Genomic DNA, 13,219 nt, shown 5'->3' with positions numbered 1-13,219 from the left:
GTATGCATACCACGCTTTCTCTACCCATTGGTTGGTTCCACATCGTGGCTGCTGTGCCCAGTGCTGCTGTGAACGTGGGGTGCAGGTGTCTCTGGAGTTGTGTTCAAGTCTTCGGGTGTACACCCGGCGGTGGGATGCTGGATCACGTGGCACGTCTGTTGCTAGTTCTGTAAGCAGTCTCCAGGCTGTTTTCCACAGTGGCTGCACTACTTTGCGTTCCCACCAACGTGTGTAAGCGCTCCCCTTGCTCCACGTCCTCACCGCGTTTGTTACTGTCTGTAACACACAGATTCCAGCCATGCTGACAGCGGTGGGGTGGTATCTCCCTGTGCGTTTGGTTTGCATTTCCCTGATGGCTAGTGGTGTTGAACGCTGTTTCCTGTATTTGCTTGTGATTTCTATTTGTTCTTTTGAGAACTGTCTATTGGAGTCCTTTGCCTGTTTCTCAGTTTAATTTGTTGTTTTCTTGTTGTTGAGTTTTTTTTCCCCACAGGCAGAGTTAGAGAGACAGACAGAAAGGTCTTCCTTCCCTTGGTTCACCCCCGAAATGGCTGCTATGACCGGCGCTCTGCGCCGATCCAAAGCCAGGAGCCAGGTGCTTCCTCCTGGTCTTCCATGTGGGTGCAGGGCCCAAGGACTTGGGCCATCCTCCACTGCCTTCCCGGGCCACACCAGAGAGCTGGCCTGGAAGAGGGGCAACCGTGACAGAATCCGGTGCCCCAACCGGGACTAGAACCCGTGGTGCCAGCGCCGCAGGCAGAGGATTAGCCTAGTGAGCCGTGGCACTGGCCTGTTGTTGAGTTTTTTAAGTTGCTGATATATTCGGGATATTAATCCTTTGTCAGGTGATTTGCAAATAATTTTTCCCATCCTGTTGGATGTCTGTTCACTCTATCAGCTTTGAGTTAGATGTGGTCCTGCTCGTTTAGTTTTGTGTTTGTTTCCTGTGCGTGACTTCTCTGAGAAGTCACCCCTACACCAATGTGTTGGAGTTTCAGTAGCTTCATAGTGTCAGGTCCTAAATTTAGGTCTTTGATTCATCTGGGGTTGATTTCTGTATAAGGTGAGAGGTACGGATCTAACTTCGTTCTTCTACATATATACACCCAGTTTTGCCAGCACCTTCTGTTGAATAGGTTACCCTTACTCCACTGTATGGTCTGAGCTCTTCTGTCAAAAATCAGTTGGCCATCTGTGTGTGGATTAATTTCTGGGCTCTCTATTCTGTTCCATTGATCTATGTCTTAACATTTTTGCCAGTACCAAGCTGTTTCAATTACTATAGCTTTGCTGTATGCTTTGGAATCAGGTATTGTGATGCCTCCAGCTTGGCTTTTTTTTTTTTCTCAGGATCGCTTTGACTATTCTGGATCTTTTCTGATTCCCTATGAATTTTAGGATTTTTTTTGTGCTATCTATAAAGAATACCATTGGTATTCTGATAGGGGTTGCATTGAGTTTGTACATTGCTTTAGATAGTATAGACATTTTAATGATATTGTTTCTTCTGAACCATGAACAAGGAATATCTTCCCATTTTTTGTGTCCTCGATGATTTCCTTAATCAATGTTTGATAATTTTCATCACAGAGATCTTTCACGTCTTTGGTTAAGTTTATTCCTGGCCGGCGCCATGGCTCACTAGGCTAATCTTCCATCTGTGGCGTTGGCACCACGGGTTCTAGTCCCGGTTGGGGCACCGGATTCTGTCCCGGTTGCCCCTCTTCCAGTCCAGCTCTCTGCTGTGGCCCGGGAGTGCAGTGGAGGATGGCCCAAGTGCTTGGGCCCTGTACCTGCACAGGAGACCAGGAGAAGCACCTGGCTCCTGGCTTCTGATTGGCGCAGTGTGCTGGCCACAGCGGCCATTGGGGGGTGAACCAACAGAAAAAGGAAGACCTTTCTCTCTCTCTGTCTCTCTCTCTCTCTCTCTCACTGTCTAACTCTGCCTGTCAAAAAAAAAATAAAGCTTTTTATTTCCTTTTTAATTTCTTTAGTGACCCATTGATCATTCAGTAGCTTGTTTAATTTCTAAATATTTATGAGTGTTCTATTGTTCTTACTGATTTCTAGTTTTATCCCTTTATGGTCTGATAAGATACATTGTATGGTTTCCATCTTTTTAAATTTGCCGAGACGTGATTTGTGGCCTAGTTTGTGGTCTGCCCTGGAAAGTGTTCCATGCGGTGATGGGAAGCGCGTGTGTTCTGTGGCTGTAGAGTGAAATGTCCTGGAAACGTGTATCAGAGCCGTGTGCTCCATGCCAGTGTGTCTGGGTGATCTGGCCTTGGATGAGGGTGGGGTGTAAGTCCCCCACCATGGTTGTATTAGAGTCTGCCGCCTCCTTTAGGTCTGATGGTATTTTCTGTATACATCTGGGTGGTCTCACTGGGTGCGTATATATTTATGATTGTTAATGTCTTCTTGCTGAATTGAACCTTTTATCGAAATGTAGTGTCCTCCTTTATCTGTTTCTACAGTTCTTGATTTAAAGTCTATTTTATCTGATATTACGATAGCTATACCTGCTTGCTTTTGGTTTCCATTTGCCTGGTCTATCTTTTCCCAGCCCTTCACCTTCAGTCTGCGTGTATCTTTGTAAAGAGAGTTTCTCGTGGGCAGCATAGGGTGTAGTCATGGTCTTCTATCCGTTTAGCCAGCCGGAGTCTTCTGGTTGGTGGGTGTAATCCTTTTACATTCAAGGTTAATACTGGGGGATAAGAACGAAGACCTGTCATTTTGTTGGTTGGGTAATGACTCCACCAGCTCTGTCAGTTAATTTGCTGGCGGCCCGTGTTTTCATGTTTGCTTCCAATGCGGGACAGCCTTCAGAATGTCTTGTAAGGCTGGGCTGGTGGTGGTGAATTCTGCTTTTGCTTATCTGGCAAATGCTTTATTTTGTCTTCACTTTTCAAGATTCATTATTTATTTGAAAGGCAGAGCTACAGAGAGACAGAGGCAGAGAGAGATGGAGTGTGTGTGGGGGGGTGTTCCATCTGCTGGTCCACTCCCCATATAGCAAAAATGGCCAGAGCTGAGCTGATCTGAATCCAGGATCCAGGAGCTGCTTCTGCATCTCCCACGTGGGTGCAGGGGCCCAAGGACTTGGGCCACCTTCCACTGCTTTCCCAGGCCACAGCAGAGAGCTGGATCAGAAGTGGTGCAGCCAGGACTCAAAGCGGTGCCCATGTGGGATGCTGGCACTGCAGGCGGCAGCCTCACCTGCTGTGCCACAGCACCAGCCCCTTGTCTTTACTTTTAAAGGATAGCTTTGCTGGGTATAATAATCTTGGTTGGACATTTTTTCTTCTAAGACCTTGAATATACCAGTCCACTCTCTCCTTGCCTGTAGAGTTTCCACTAAGAAGTCTGATGTTAATCTCATTGGTTTTCCTTTGTCTCTTGACGCTTTTCTCTCACTGTCTTCAGGATTCTCTCCTTGTCTTTGATGTCAATTTGATGACAGCTTGCCTTGGAGAAGACTTTTTTGGTTGAGTCTGCTTGGGATTCTTTGAGCTTCTGGGACCTGGATGTCCATATCTTTTTCTAGACCTGGGAAATGTTCAACAGTTGCTTCATTTATCAGGTTCTCGGTGGCTTTTTCCTTTTCTTCTCCTTCAGGAATACCTGTGAATCAAATATTTGGTCTTCTAATTGTGTCCCATATTTAGTGTAGACTTTCTTTATTCTTTTTAATTCCTCTCTATTTTGTCTGATTGTGTTATTATATTGTTATTTCTTAATTCTTGTCCTTGAGGTTAGAAATTCTTCCCTCTGGTCTTCTTTGCTGTTAAAGCACTCAATCGTATTTTTTATTTCACTGACGATTTCATCTCTAAACCCCCTGTGTGGTTCTCCGTCTCCTTGGCAACACTTCCGTTCACGCCACTCACGGATTTCCTTTGTCTGTCTCTGTCCTCTTGCACCTCACTGAGTGTCCGTACAGCCGCTCTCCTGATTCTGTGGCCGTCACTTCGTAGTGTCCTTCAGTTCAGGCCAGTTCTGGAGGCGTGTGCTCTTTGGAGGCTGGTGCTCCTGCGTCTTCACGTCTGCTATGCCCATGTTGACGTCTGCACACCTGGTGTACTCGCCCTTCTTCCTCATGGAGTCGGTCTTCTTGGAAAGGACACAGGTTAGCTGGTGTGCAGGGCGTCACCTGGCTGCTTTGGCTCTGGCTCTAGGTGAGCCCAGGGGAGTGGGCTCTGAGGGAGTTCTTTTTCCTTAGTGCCAGCTGTGTCTGTGAGTGACACACTGGTCTAGCCTGCTGCAGTTCGTAGGGACGGAAGTGTGATTTTGAGATGAATAAGGGTTTACCTGGGAGTGTACTTTGGTCCATAGAATTCAGTGTCAGTGTCCCTGGGGAATGTGACAGCCAGGACCTTGTTCCTGGTGCTGAGGAGACAGGGGTGGCTGCCCCCATCCTCCTGGGAAGCCTGAGTGATGCTGGGCTGGTGGTGCCAGTTGCTGTGGCTCCAGGACGGTGAGATACCTGTGGACCCTTCCTCAGGTCCTGCCAGGAGAGCCCGACCGGCACTGGGCTGTGACACCAGCAGCCCTGGTCCTGGGAGAGCCCGGCGGCGCTGGGCTGTGACACCAGCAGCCCTGGTCCTGGGAGAGCCCGGCGGCGCTGGGCTGTGACACCAGCAGCCCTGGTCCTAGGACTCGGGGATGTGAACTGGACCCTGCTCCAGTCCTACAGGGTGACCACAAGGTACCCAGGAGGTGTTACTATCTGGGGTGAGTCCAGAGAGGTGGAATGAGGGTGGGTTCTTCCCTGTGTCCACTGGGCAGATTCCCATGGCACTGAGAAATTTAGAACGAATTGTTAGACCTGGAGTTGTAGGGTGTAGTGGGGTCCTTACCCAGATCTCCCAGGGTGGGAGTGGATTATTTTAGGGGCTGCTTCTGATGTTAGCCCCCTTGCTCACATCATGCATCGTACATGAGCGTAGCTCTGGGGCCGATGCCCCTAACCCCCGCAGCTGCAGGGCGCAGGGGTCTGTCCTTTACCCTGTGCCTTGCCCTGACTGACTCGGTGCTGGGAGGAGCGGGTGGAGGTGCCCTGTGCAGCTTCTCCCTGCTGCGGATGGCGCTCTGTGCAGCTGGGGGGCGGCGGGGGCGAGGAGAAGCAGTTCCCCTGCTCCAAGCCTGGTGTTTGTTACTTGAAAGTTGGAGTTATATAGAGAGAGGGCGAGGCAGAGAGAGAGAGAGGGGTCTTCCATCCGTGAGTTCACCCCCCGGATGACCACAGGGCCAGAGCTGGGCCAGACTGAGGCCAAGGGCCAGGAGCTTCTTCCGCATCTCCCATGTGGGTGCAGGGGCCCGAGGACTTGGGCCATCTTCTGCTGCTTTCCCAGTTGCACTAGCAGGGGGCTGGATCGGAAGTAGAGCAGCCGGGACTTGAACTGGTGCCCACATGGGGGTGTCACAGGCGGCGGCTTTACCTGCTGTGCCACAGCGCGGCCCCTGGAGCCGTTCGTTTCTAAGACAACAAAGCACAGAGCGCATCGTGAGTTTCTGACCAGCCTGAAGTGAGGCTTTGGGACTTCTGAGGGCCGCCTCCTTGCTTTGTTCTCCCTGGGTCCTTGCCCTGCAGCAAAGTGTTCTTTGGTGGCTGGAGACGGCAGAGGCGAAGCTGTGAAACAGGCACGCGGCTGCCTCTGCTGCCTCCCCTACAGCATAGCTGAGTTTACGTCATCCCAGTGTAGACTGTGACCCTGGCCACATCTCTGAAAGACACACCTAAGGTAGAAGAGAAGGGACACCCCAACACACGTTTGCTTGGGGCCTGCCGAACCCACAGTCCTGAGTTGTCCTTTTCATTTGCCACTCAGGGGTTTCCGCACCTCTGGACAGCACAGCCCACTGGGGTAAGGTGGAGGGGCCGTCTCTGTGCAATGGGAGCAGAGCCCTTTCTAAAGGGAGGTGGGGGGCTCACAGGCCCCTGCATGGGAGTCACTGCTGGGTCACAGCGCAAACACAGGTTGTGCACCTGGAGTGGGACCCCTGTACCCCTGGGGTTCAGGTACTGATCCAGTCTCATGGAGGAGGAAGTAAACTTGTTGGGACAGGAGTTGCCATGGAGTGCAGTCGTGGGCTGTTTTCACACTGTTCCTGGCCTGAGGGCTGTGTGTGGAGTGGCCTGCCCTGCAACGCTGCTGTTCTGATTGGAAAATACAGGCACATCCGTGTTAGCCTTTTGTCTCCAAGTAACTCTCTGTTTGCAGTAAGTTTTGTCTCCCTCTGCTGGCAGGATCCATGATTGCAGGCTACTCTTCTAGGATGCAGGGTTTTGGTGTTAGACCACCTAAGTGGTGACCTAACACAGACCTGAGCACTGGTGTTGTCATTCATCCGTGCATAACACAGGTCAAAACCCCTTGCTTCTGCAAGCAGCGTGTTGGCTAAGTGTCTCCTTCCTCAGGGGCCTGTGTGCAGCTGTGACTCCAGCCTACCCATGAGGGCTCTGTGGGGGGCACGCCTGCCCAGGAGCCCCTCCCACACCACCTGCAGTTAGGAAACTGTCAACGCTCTCCCTGGCCCTTCCACTGTCCACGTCTCTGGGTGCCCCGGTGAATCTTCCCTGCCTCGCTCCAGGTCTGGAGGCAGAGACCGGCCTCCCTGGGCCTGGGGTCAGGGTCGGTACCAGGAATCCCCGGGGAGGACCCCTGCCCCGCCAGTGTGGGCGGTGGGCTTTTTCTGAAGTCCCCTTTGTCCTGTAGCTGCGCGCTCCGATCACTTCTGCGAGCCGCTCTCCCTGGGAATCCCTTACTTCCGTGGCGTCTGTTCGTTGGGCTTCCCGATCCTGTCTCCTCGCAGTCACCCATCTTCTCCCTTCGGTCTTTTCCCCCTTCTTAGCCCCAGACAATGGAGCCGCCGGCCAACATTTCACCCAAGCACTCTGTATGCGCCTTGAAGACCCTCCCCTCCCCCACACGTCACCTGTCTGGATGGCTGGCAAGGGGGCATCCCAGCCCGAAAGGCCTCGAAGACTGTTGTCCTCAGCCCCGGCTCCCCATGGCTCGTGGGCCGCCCCTTTCCCTCCGTGTCACCCCTGTCCAGGACTCGCCACCTGACGGTCCAGCTGCTGCTGATCCCGCCTCCTCGTCTGCCCCCTGCCCGGTGTCTGGAGCGGAGGAGTGTCCGCCATTTCTTCAGAGGCCAGGCGCCCGCAGAGCTGGCACGCAGGGGCCTGCGGGGCCCAGTCGCCGCTGCCCCCACGCCCTCGGGTCCTGCGCTCACTGTGGGCTCTCTGCGTGTGTGTTCCAGCTGCAGATCCCCAGCGTGAAGGGCTTCGACTTCGCTAAGCAGCACCTGGGGCAGCACAAGGACGACATCCTGATCATTCACGAGCCAGCGCCGCTGCCGGGGCCTGCCAAGGACCACGCCACGCCGTCGGAGAATGGAGACGTGCCCAGCCCCAAGCCCAAGGCCCCCGCCAAGGACCTCCGCCACCGGGGAAGGTGAGTGTGGCGTCCTGCGGTGGCTCCCCTCTCGGGGGCTGCCTTTGCTCTCAGGCTGTGTGTCCACCGCGCGATGCCGTGAGCCCTGCCCGGGGCTGTGGTCCGGAGCCCAGTGAGTGGCCTGGAGGCCTCGCGGCCTCTTTGCCCAGAGCATGTAGGGTTGTGCATCGCCGCTGCGGCCACATGGCCATCCCGCCCCCGCCTGTGTATTTCGGGGTCAGGTGCCAGGCCCGGTGGGGATCATAGCAGAGGGAACACGTGAGAGGTGCCTGGCGTGCACTCAGCCGGCTCTGGCTGCCTGGCCCTGGCCCGGCTCACTGGCGACTCCGTGGCCATGGCCGCACCCTTCCGTGCCGGCTGTGTCCTCGGCTGCCCACGCTGTCACCCTTGTTAGCACAGCGCCTCTCCATGGCCTCCTCCCTGCCCGCCCTCCATGCCCCATCGATTTCCATCGCTCTCACTGAGTACAGAACCTGGAGAGTTGTTGCTGCTTCCTCCAGACACCTGGAAGCCCCCCAGCAAACCCTGCCCCACGAGCAGGGCCAGGCTGTGCCGGAGAAAGGCAGAGGGCACAGTTAGGTTTTGCTGAGTTGAGATCGGAGCATCCTCAGGCCACGGCCAGTTGTCCATCTCCCTTTGAGCTAAGGGCCACACATTCTGATTTGTTGCTAAAGCAAAGAGGAGCACACGTGCATACCAAAATCTGCAGTGGTGTGTCAGAAAACCTCCCCGGGGCCTGGCCCAGTTCTGAGAAGGTAATGGGTGTCGGAACAGGAGCTTTACAAAGGAGAGTTGCTGTTCGCTTAACTCTCTGCAGGCTAAGAGAGGTCGAATCCTTAAAGATGCTTTGATATGCTGGGAAGATTCTGCAGGGTGGCTTTTCTCGCCTGGTACTTAGTCTTGTTATAAACATTCGGTCCTGTCGTCTCAGAGCCTGCACATTCTCCCATGGGCTCAGCAGCCTGCCCTCTGGGAAGCAGTGGCTGGGCTCTCCACGCTGCCGCTGCAGGGATGGACGGCATGCTAACCGCCACGGTGCTCTCCGCAGGCCGCAGGGAGAGACCGTGCTAACCGCCACGGTGCTCTCCGCAGGCTGCAGGGAGAGACCGTGCTAACCACCACGGGGCCCTCCGCAGGCTGCAGGGAGAGACCGTGCTAACCGCCACGGGGCCCTCCACAGGCTGCAGGGAGAGACAGTGCTAACCACCACAGGGCCCTCCACAGGCTACAGGGAGAGACAGTGCTAACCACCACAGGCCCTCCACAGGCTACAGGGAGAGACAGTGCTAACCACCACAGGGCCCTCCACAGGCTGCAGGGAGAGACCGTGCTAACCACCACAGGGCCCTCCACAGGCTGCAGGGAGAGACCGTGCTAACCACCATGGGGCCCTCCGCAGGCTGCAGGGAGAGACAGTGCTAACCACCACAGGGCCCTCCACAGGCTGCAGGGAGAGACAGTGCTAACCACCACAGGCCCTCCACAGGCTACAGGGAGAGACAGTGCTAACCACCACGGGGCCCTCCGCAGGCTGCAGGGAGAGACCGTGCTAACCACCATGGGGCCCTCCGCAGGCTGCAGGGAGAGACAGTGCTAACCACCACAGGGCCCTCCGCAGGCTGCAGGGAGAGACAGTGCTAACCGCCACGGGGCCCTCCGCAGGCTACAGGGAGAGACAGTGCTAACCACCACAGGGCCCTCCACAGGCTGCAGGGAGAGACAGTGCTAACCACCACGGGGCCCTCCGCAGGCTGCAGGGAGAGACCGTGCTAACCACCACGGGGCCCTCCGCAGGCTGCAGGGAGAGACAGACAGTGCTAACCACCACAGGGCCCTCTGCAGGCTGCAGGGATGGACGGCGTGCTAACCACCACGGGGCCCTCCGCAGGCTGCAGGGAGAGACCGTGCTAACCACCACGGGGCCCTCCACAGGCTGCAGGGAGAGACCGTGCTAACCGCCACGGGGCCCTCCGCAGGCTGCAGGGAGAGACAGTGCTAACCACCACAGGGCCCTCCGCAGGCTGCAGGGAGAGACAGTGCTAACCACCACGGGGCTCTCCACAGGCTGCAGGGAGAGACCGTGCTAACCGCCACGGGGCCCTCCGCAGGCTGCAGGGAGAGACAGTGCTAACCACCACAGGGCCCTCCGCAGGCTGCAGGGAGAGACCGTGCTAACCACCACGGGGCCCTCCGCAGGCTGCAGGGAGAGACCGTGCTAACCACCACAGGGCTCTCCACAGGCTGCAGGGAGAGACCGTGCTAACCGCCACAGGGCCCTCCACAGGCTGCAGGGATGGACGGCGTGCTAACCGCCACGGGGCCCTCCGCAGGCTGCAGGGAGAGACCGTGCTAACCACCACGGGGCCCTCCGCAGGCTGCAGGGAGAGACAGTGCTAACCACCACGGGGCTCTCCACAGGCTGCAGGGAGAGACCGTGCTAACCACCATGGGGCCCTCCGCAGGCTGCAGGGAGAGACAGTGCTAACCACCACAGGGCCCTCCGCAGGCTGCAGGGAGAGACAGTGCTAACCGCCACGGGGCCCTCCGCAGGCTGCAGGGAGAGACAGTGCTAACCACCACGGGGCTCTCCACAGGCTGCAGGGAGAGACAGTGCTAACCACCACAGGGCCCTCCACAGGCTGCAGGGAGAGACAGTGCTAACCACCACGGGGCTCTCCACAGGCTGTAGGGAGAGACAGCGCTAACCGCCACGGGGCCCTCCGCAGGCTGCAGGGAGAGACCGTGCTAACCACCACAGGGCCCTCCACGCTGCTGCAGGGAGAGACAGTGCTAACCACCACGGGGCCCTCCGCAGGCTGCAGGGAGAGACCGTGCTAACCACCATGGGGCCCTCCGCAGGCTGCAGGGAGAGACCGTGCTAACCGCCACGGGGCCCTCCACAGGCTGCAGGGAGAGACAGTGCTAACCACCACGGGGCCCTCCACAGGCTGCAGGGAGAGACAGTGCTAACCACCACGGGGCTCTCCACAGGCTGCAGGGAGAGACCGTGCTAACCACCACAGGGCCTCCGCAGGCTGCAGGGAGAGACAGTGCTAACCACCACAGCAGGGAGAGACAGTGCTAACCACCACGGGGCCCTCCGCAGGCTGCAGGGAGAGACCGTGCTAACCGCCACGGGGCTCTCCACAGGCTGCAGGGAGAGACAGTGCTAACCACCACAGGGCCCTCCACAGGCTGCAGGGAGAGACAGTGCTAACCACCACAGGCTCTCCGCAGGCTGCAGGGAGAGACAGTGCTAACCACCACGGGGCCCTCCACAGGCTGCAGGGATGGATGGCGTGCTAACCGCCACAGGGCTCTCCCTGCCTGGTGCGACTTGGTCTCTGTGCTGCTGTTGTACCTGGCCGTGCGCACACAGGTGCACCACACACTGGTCAAATTTGACTGTCCTTTATTGCCGGCGGTAGAGAGCGGGCTCGTGCCCCAAAGAACTCTCAACCCTGAAACCCAAAGCAACAGGGTTTATAAAGGCAGAAACCACAAAATTGGGAGGTTGCTAGGATCGGGGCGGTGGGGGGGATACATGGTTACCAGGGTCGAGCTGACCTAAAGCCTCTGTGAAACTAGTGTCTACTATAATCTTGCCAATACCGGTTACGATCTTAACAATTTCAGTTATAATCTTGACATTCATCAGGTGTTGGCTAACTCATATGTAGGACATAGACAAATCACTTTATCATTACCCCGGGTGCGGCCCATCTGCTTCCAAGCTTGAGCCATCAGGCTGGGGTTTTGTGCTTAGCCAAGTGTGATGTAGGGGACTGCTGTTGTCTGTTTGGGATCTTCGTTTCAGAGCAGCGTCTTACAGGGGAGGGGGGGTGCCTTCCCAGGATGGGGTCTCAGGCGCTCCGAAATGGAGTCCCTCCTGTCCAGGTGTTCCTTCACTGGGTGTGGAACCAGTCTCCGCGGTGGCCGTTGGAGCTGTGTGGTCAGCACAGGCATCTCCCAGAACACTGGGAGTTACTCAGGGGCTGCACACTGACCCTGGCCCTCCGGGACTCCCCGGGCCTGACCCCTGGGTCCTCGTTGATCTTGTCCGGGCCAGGCCTAGACCGCAGGTGCAGAAGCAGCTGGGGGCTGGGGGCTGGGCCTCCGGCCCCGCTAGCTGCGGCAGGGACCTCCCATGCGGCCTGGCTTCCTGGCCCCTGTTGAGTGCAGCGGCTGCGTGCGGTCAGGGCACCCTTACGGGGCCCCCCTGTGAAGGAGCACACTGGGACGGCGCCCCGGGAGCCCGGCGCCGCACGCAGGCTGCTGTGACTCAGTCTCTCCGTCCACTGTTTCTAACGTTTGTGATGTGCTTTGTCACTGGCAGGGTCTCCCCCTCCGATGCCGACTCCACGGTCAGCGACGAGTCCAGCGAGAGGGACGCGGGAGAGAAGACGCCGGCAGCCCCGCCGCAGGCCAAGGTCCACAGAGCGCCCCCGAGCGGTGCGTGCCTCCCCCCGCATCTCCATGCCAGAAAGCCGTCCTGTGAGGGGCCCGCGGGCTGAGCTGTTGGTCGTTGAGTCCGTGGGATGTGGGGACTTGCCGAGCCGTGACGGCCTCCACCTCACGCCGAGTTGGCGTCTGTTGAGGCTGGAGGCTGGGCGTTCCCCGAGGTGTGCAGCCTTGTTTGGCTGCCATGCAGGGGCCTCAGGGCCAGCCTCCAAAGCTGTCCCAGGGCGCAGGGGCTTCCTCGGGCCCCTCTCAGCTCAGGACCCCACAGCCGCTGTGTGTGCTCTGAGGCTTTGGCGTGTTCACACGGGGAGTCAGAGGCAGCTTCAGCCCAGGTGGGAAGTGAACTTGACCTCTGCGCTACAGGGCGCTCCCCTGAGACTCAGGCCTCACTGGACTGACCAGGTAGCTCGGTTGCAGAGTTTACTAGAGTCTGTTATGTCAACGTGCCAGGGCAGCTGTGGTCCTGGCCCAAGCTTTGTTTATGTTTCAGGGCTGTGTTTCAGGAATGTCAAGGGCATTTGGAAAGCCTTGGGATATTATTATTATTATTATTATTATTATTATTATTTAAGATTTGTTTATTTTGTTTGAAAGGCAGAGTTACGGGGAGGGGGGCAGAGAGAGGGAGGTCTTCCATCCGCTGGTTCACTCTCCAGATGGCTGCAGTGGCCAGAGCTGGGCAGATCTGGTGCCAAGAGCAGATCCAATGCCAGGAGCTTCTTCCGGGTCTCTCATGCGGATGCAGGGGCCCAAGGACTTGGGCCATCTTCTACTGCTTTCTCAGGCTACAGCAGGGAGCAAGATCAGAAGTAGAGCAGCTGGGACTCGAACTGGCACCCATATGAGATGCTGGCGCCACAGGCAGCAGCTTTACCAGCTGTGCCACAGTGCCTACCCTGGGATATTATTTTGAAAAGCAATCTTTATACTCACCATTTTTCATTTCTAATTTTTTTATATACTAGAGGTACTGAGAAACAGAAAGACAAACACACGCACACAGAGAGAGACAGACAGACAGGCCTTCATCTGCTGGCTCACTCTCCAAATGCCCACACAGGCAGTGCTAGGCCAGGCACCAGCGCGGAGCCAGAAACTCAATCCAGGTCCCCCCCTGGGTGGCAGGAATCCAACTACTTGAGCCTCCGCCTGCTGCTGCTTCCCACGGTGTGCGTTCTCAGGAAGCTGGAGCAGGGAGCACGGCTGGGGTTTGAACCCAGACCCTGTGACAGAGGACACGGGTGTGCCCACCTGTACTTGCATGTTTCTCTCTACGACGGCGCAGTGCAGAGTAACCA

At 56.8% G+C, this 13,219-nt stretch overlaps 1 protein-coding gene across 1 annotated transcript in view; it reads left to right on the top strand.

The window, feature by feature from the left end:
• The window catches only part of KIAA1549 (KIAA1549 ortholog), a 150,429-nt gene that overhangs the window by 97,205 nt on the left and 40,005 nt on the right, over positions 1-13,219 (top strand). The window contains exons 13-14 of the mRNA XM_062190478.1: positions 7,267-7,460; positions 11,797-11,912. Coding sequence (XP_062046462.1) covers positions 7,267-7,460; positions 11,797-11,912 — 310 coding nt within the window. The remainder of the gene's footprint in view (positions 1-7,266; positions 7,461-11,796; positions 11,913-13,219) is intronic.

Source organism: Lepus europaeus, chromosome 1, assembly GCF_033115175.1.
Source record: "Lepus europaeus isolate LE1 chromosome 1, mLepTim1.pri, whole genome shotgun sequence".
Lineage (NCBI taxonomy): Eukaryota > Metazoa > Chordata > Mammalia > Lagomorpha > Leporidae > Lepus > Lepus europaeus.
Note: the sequence above shows the minus strand (reverse complement) of the source record. Positions and strands in the feature narration are given on the sequence as shown.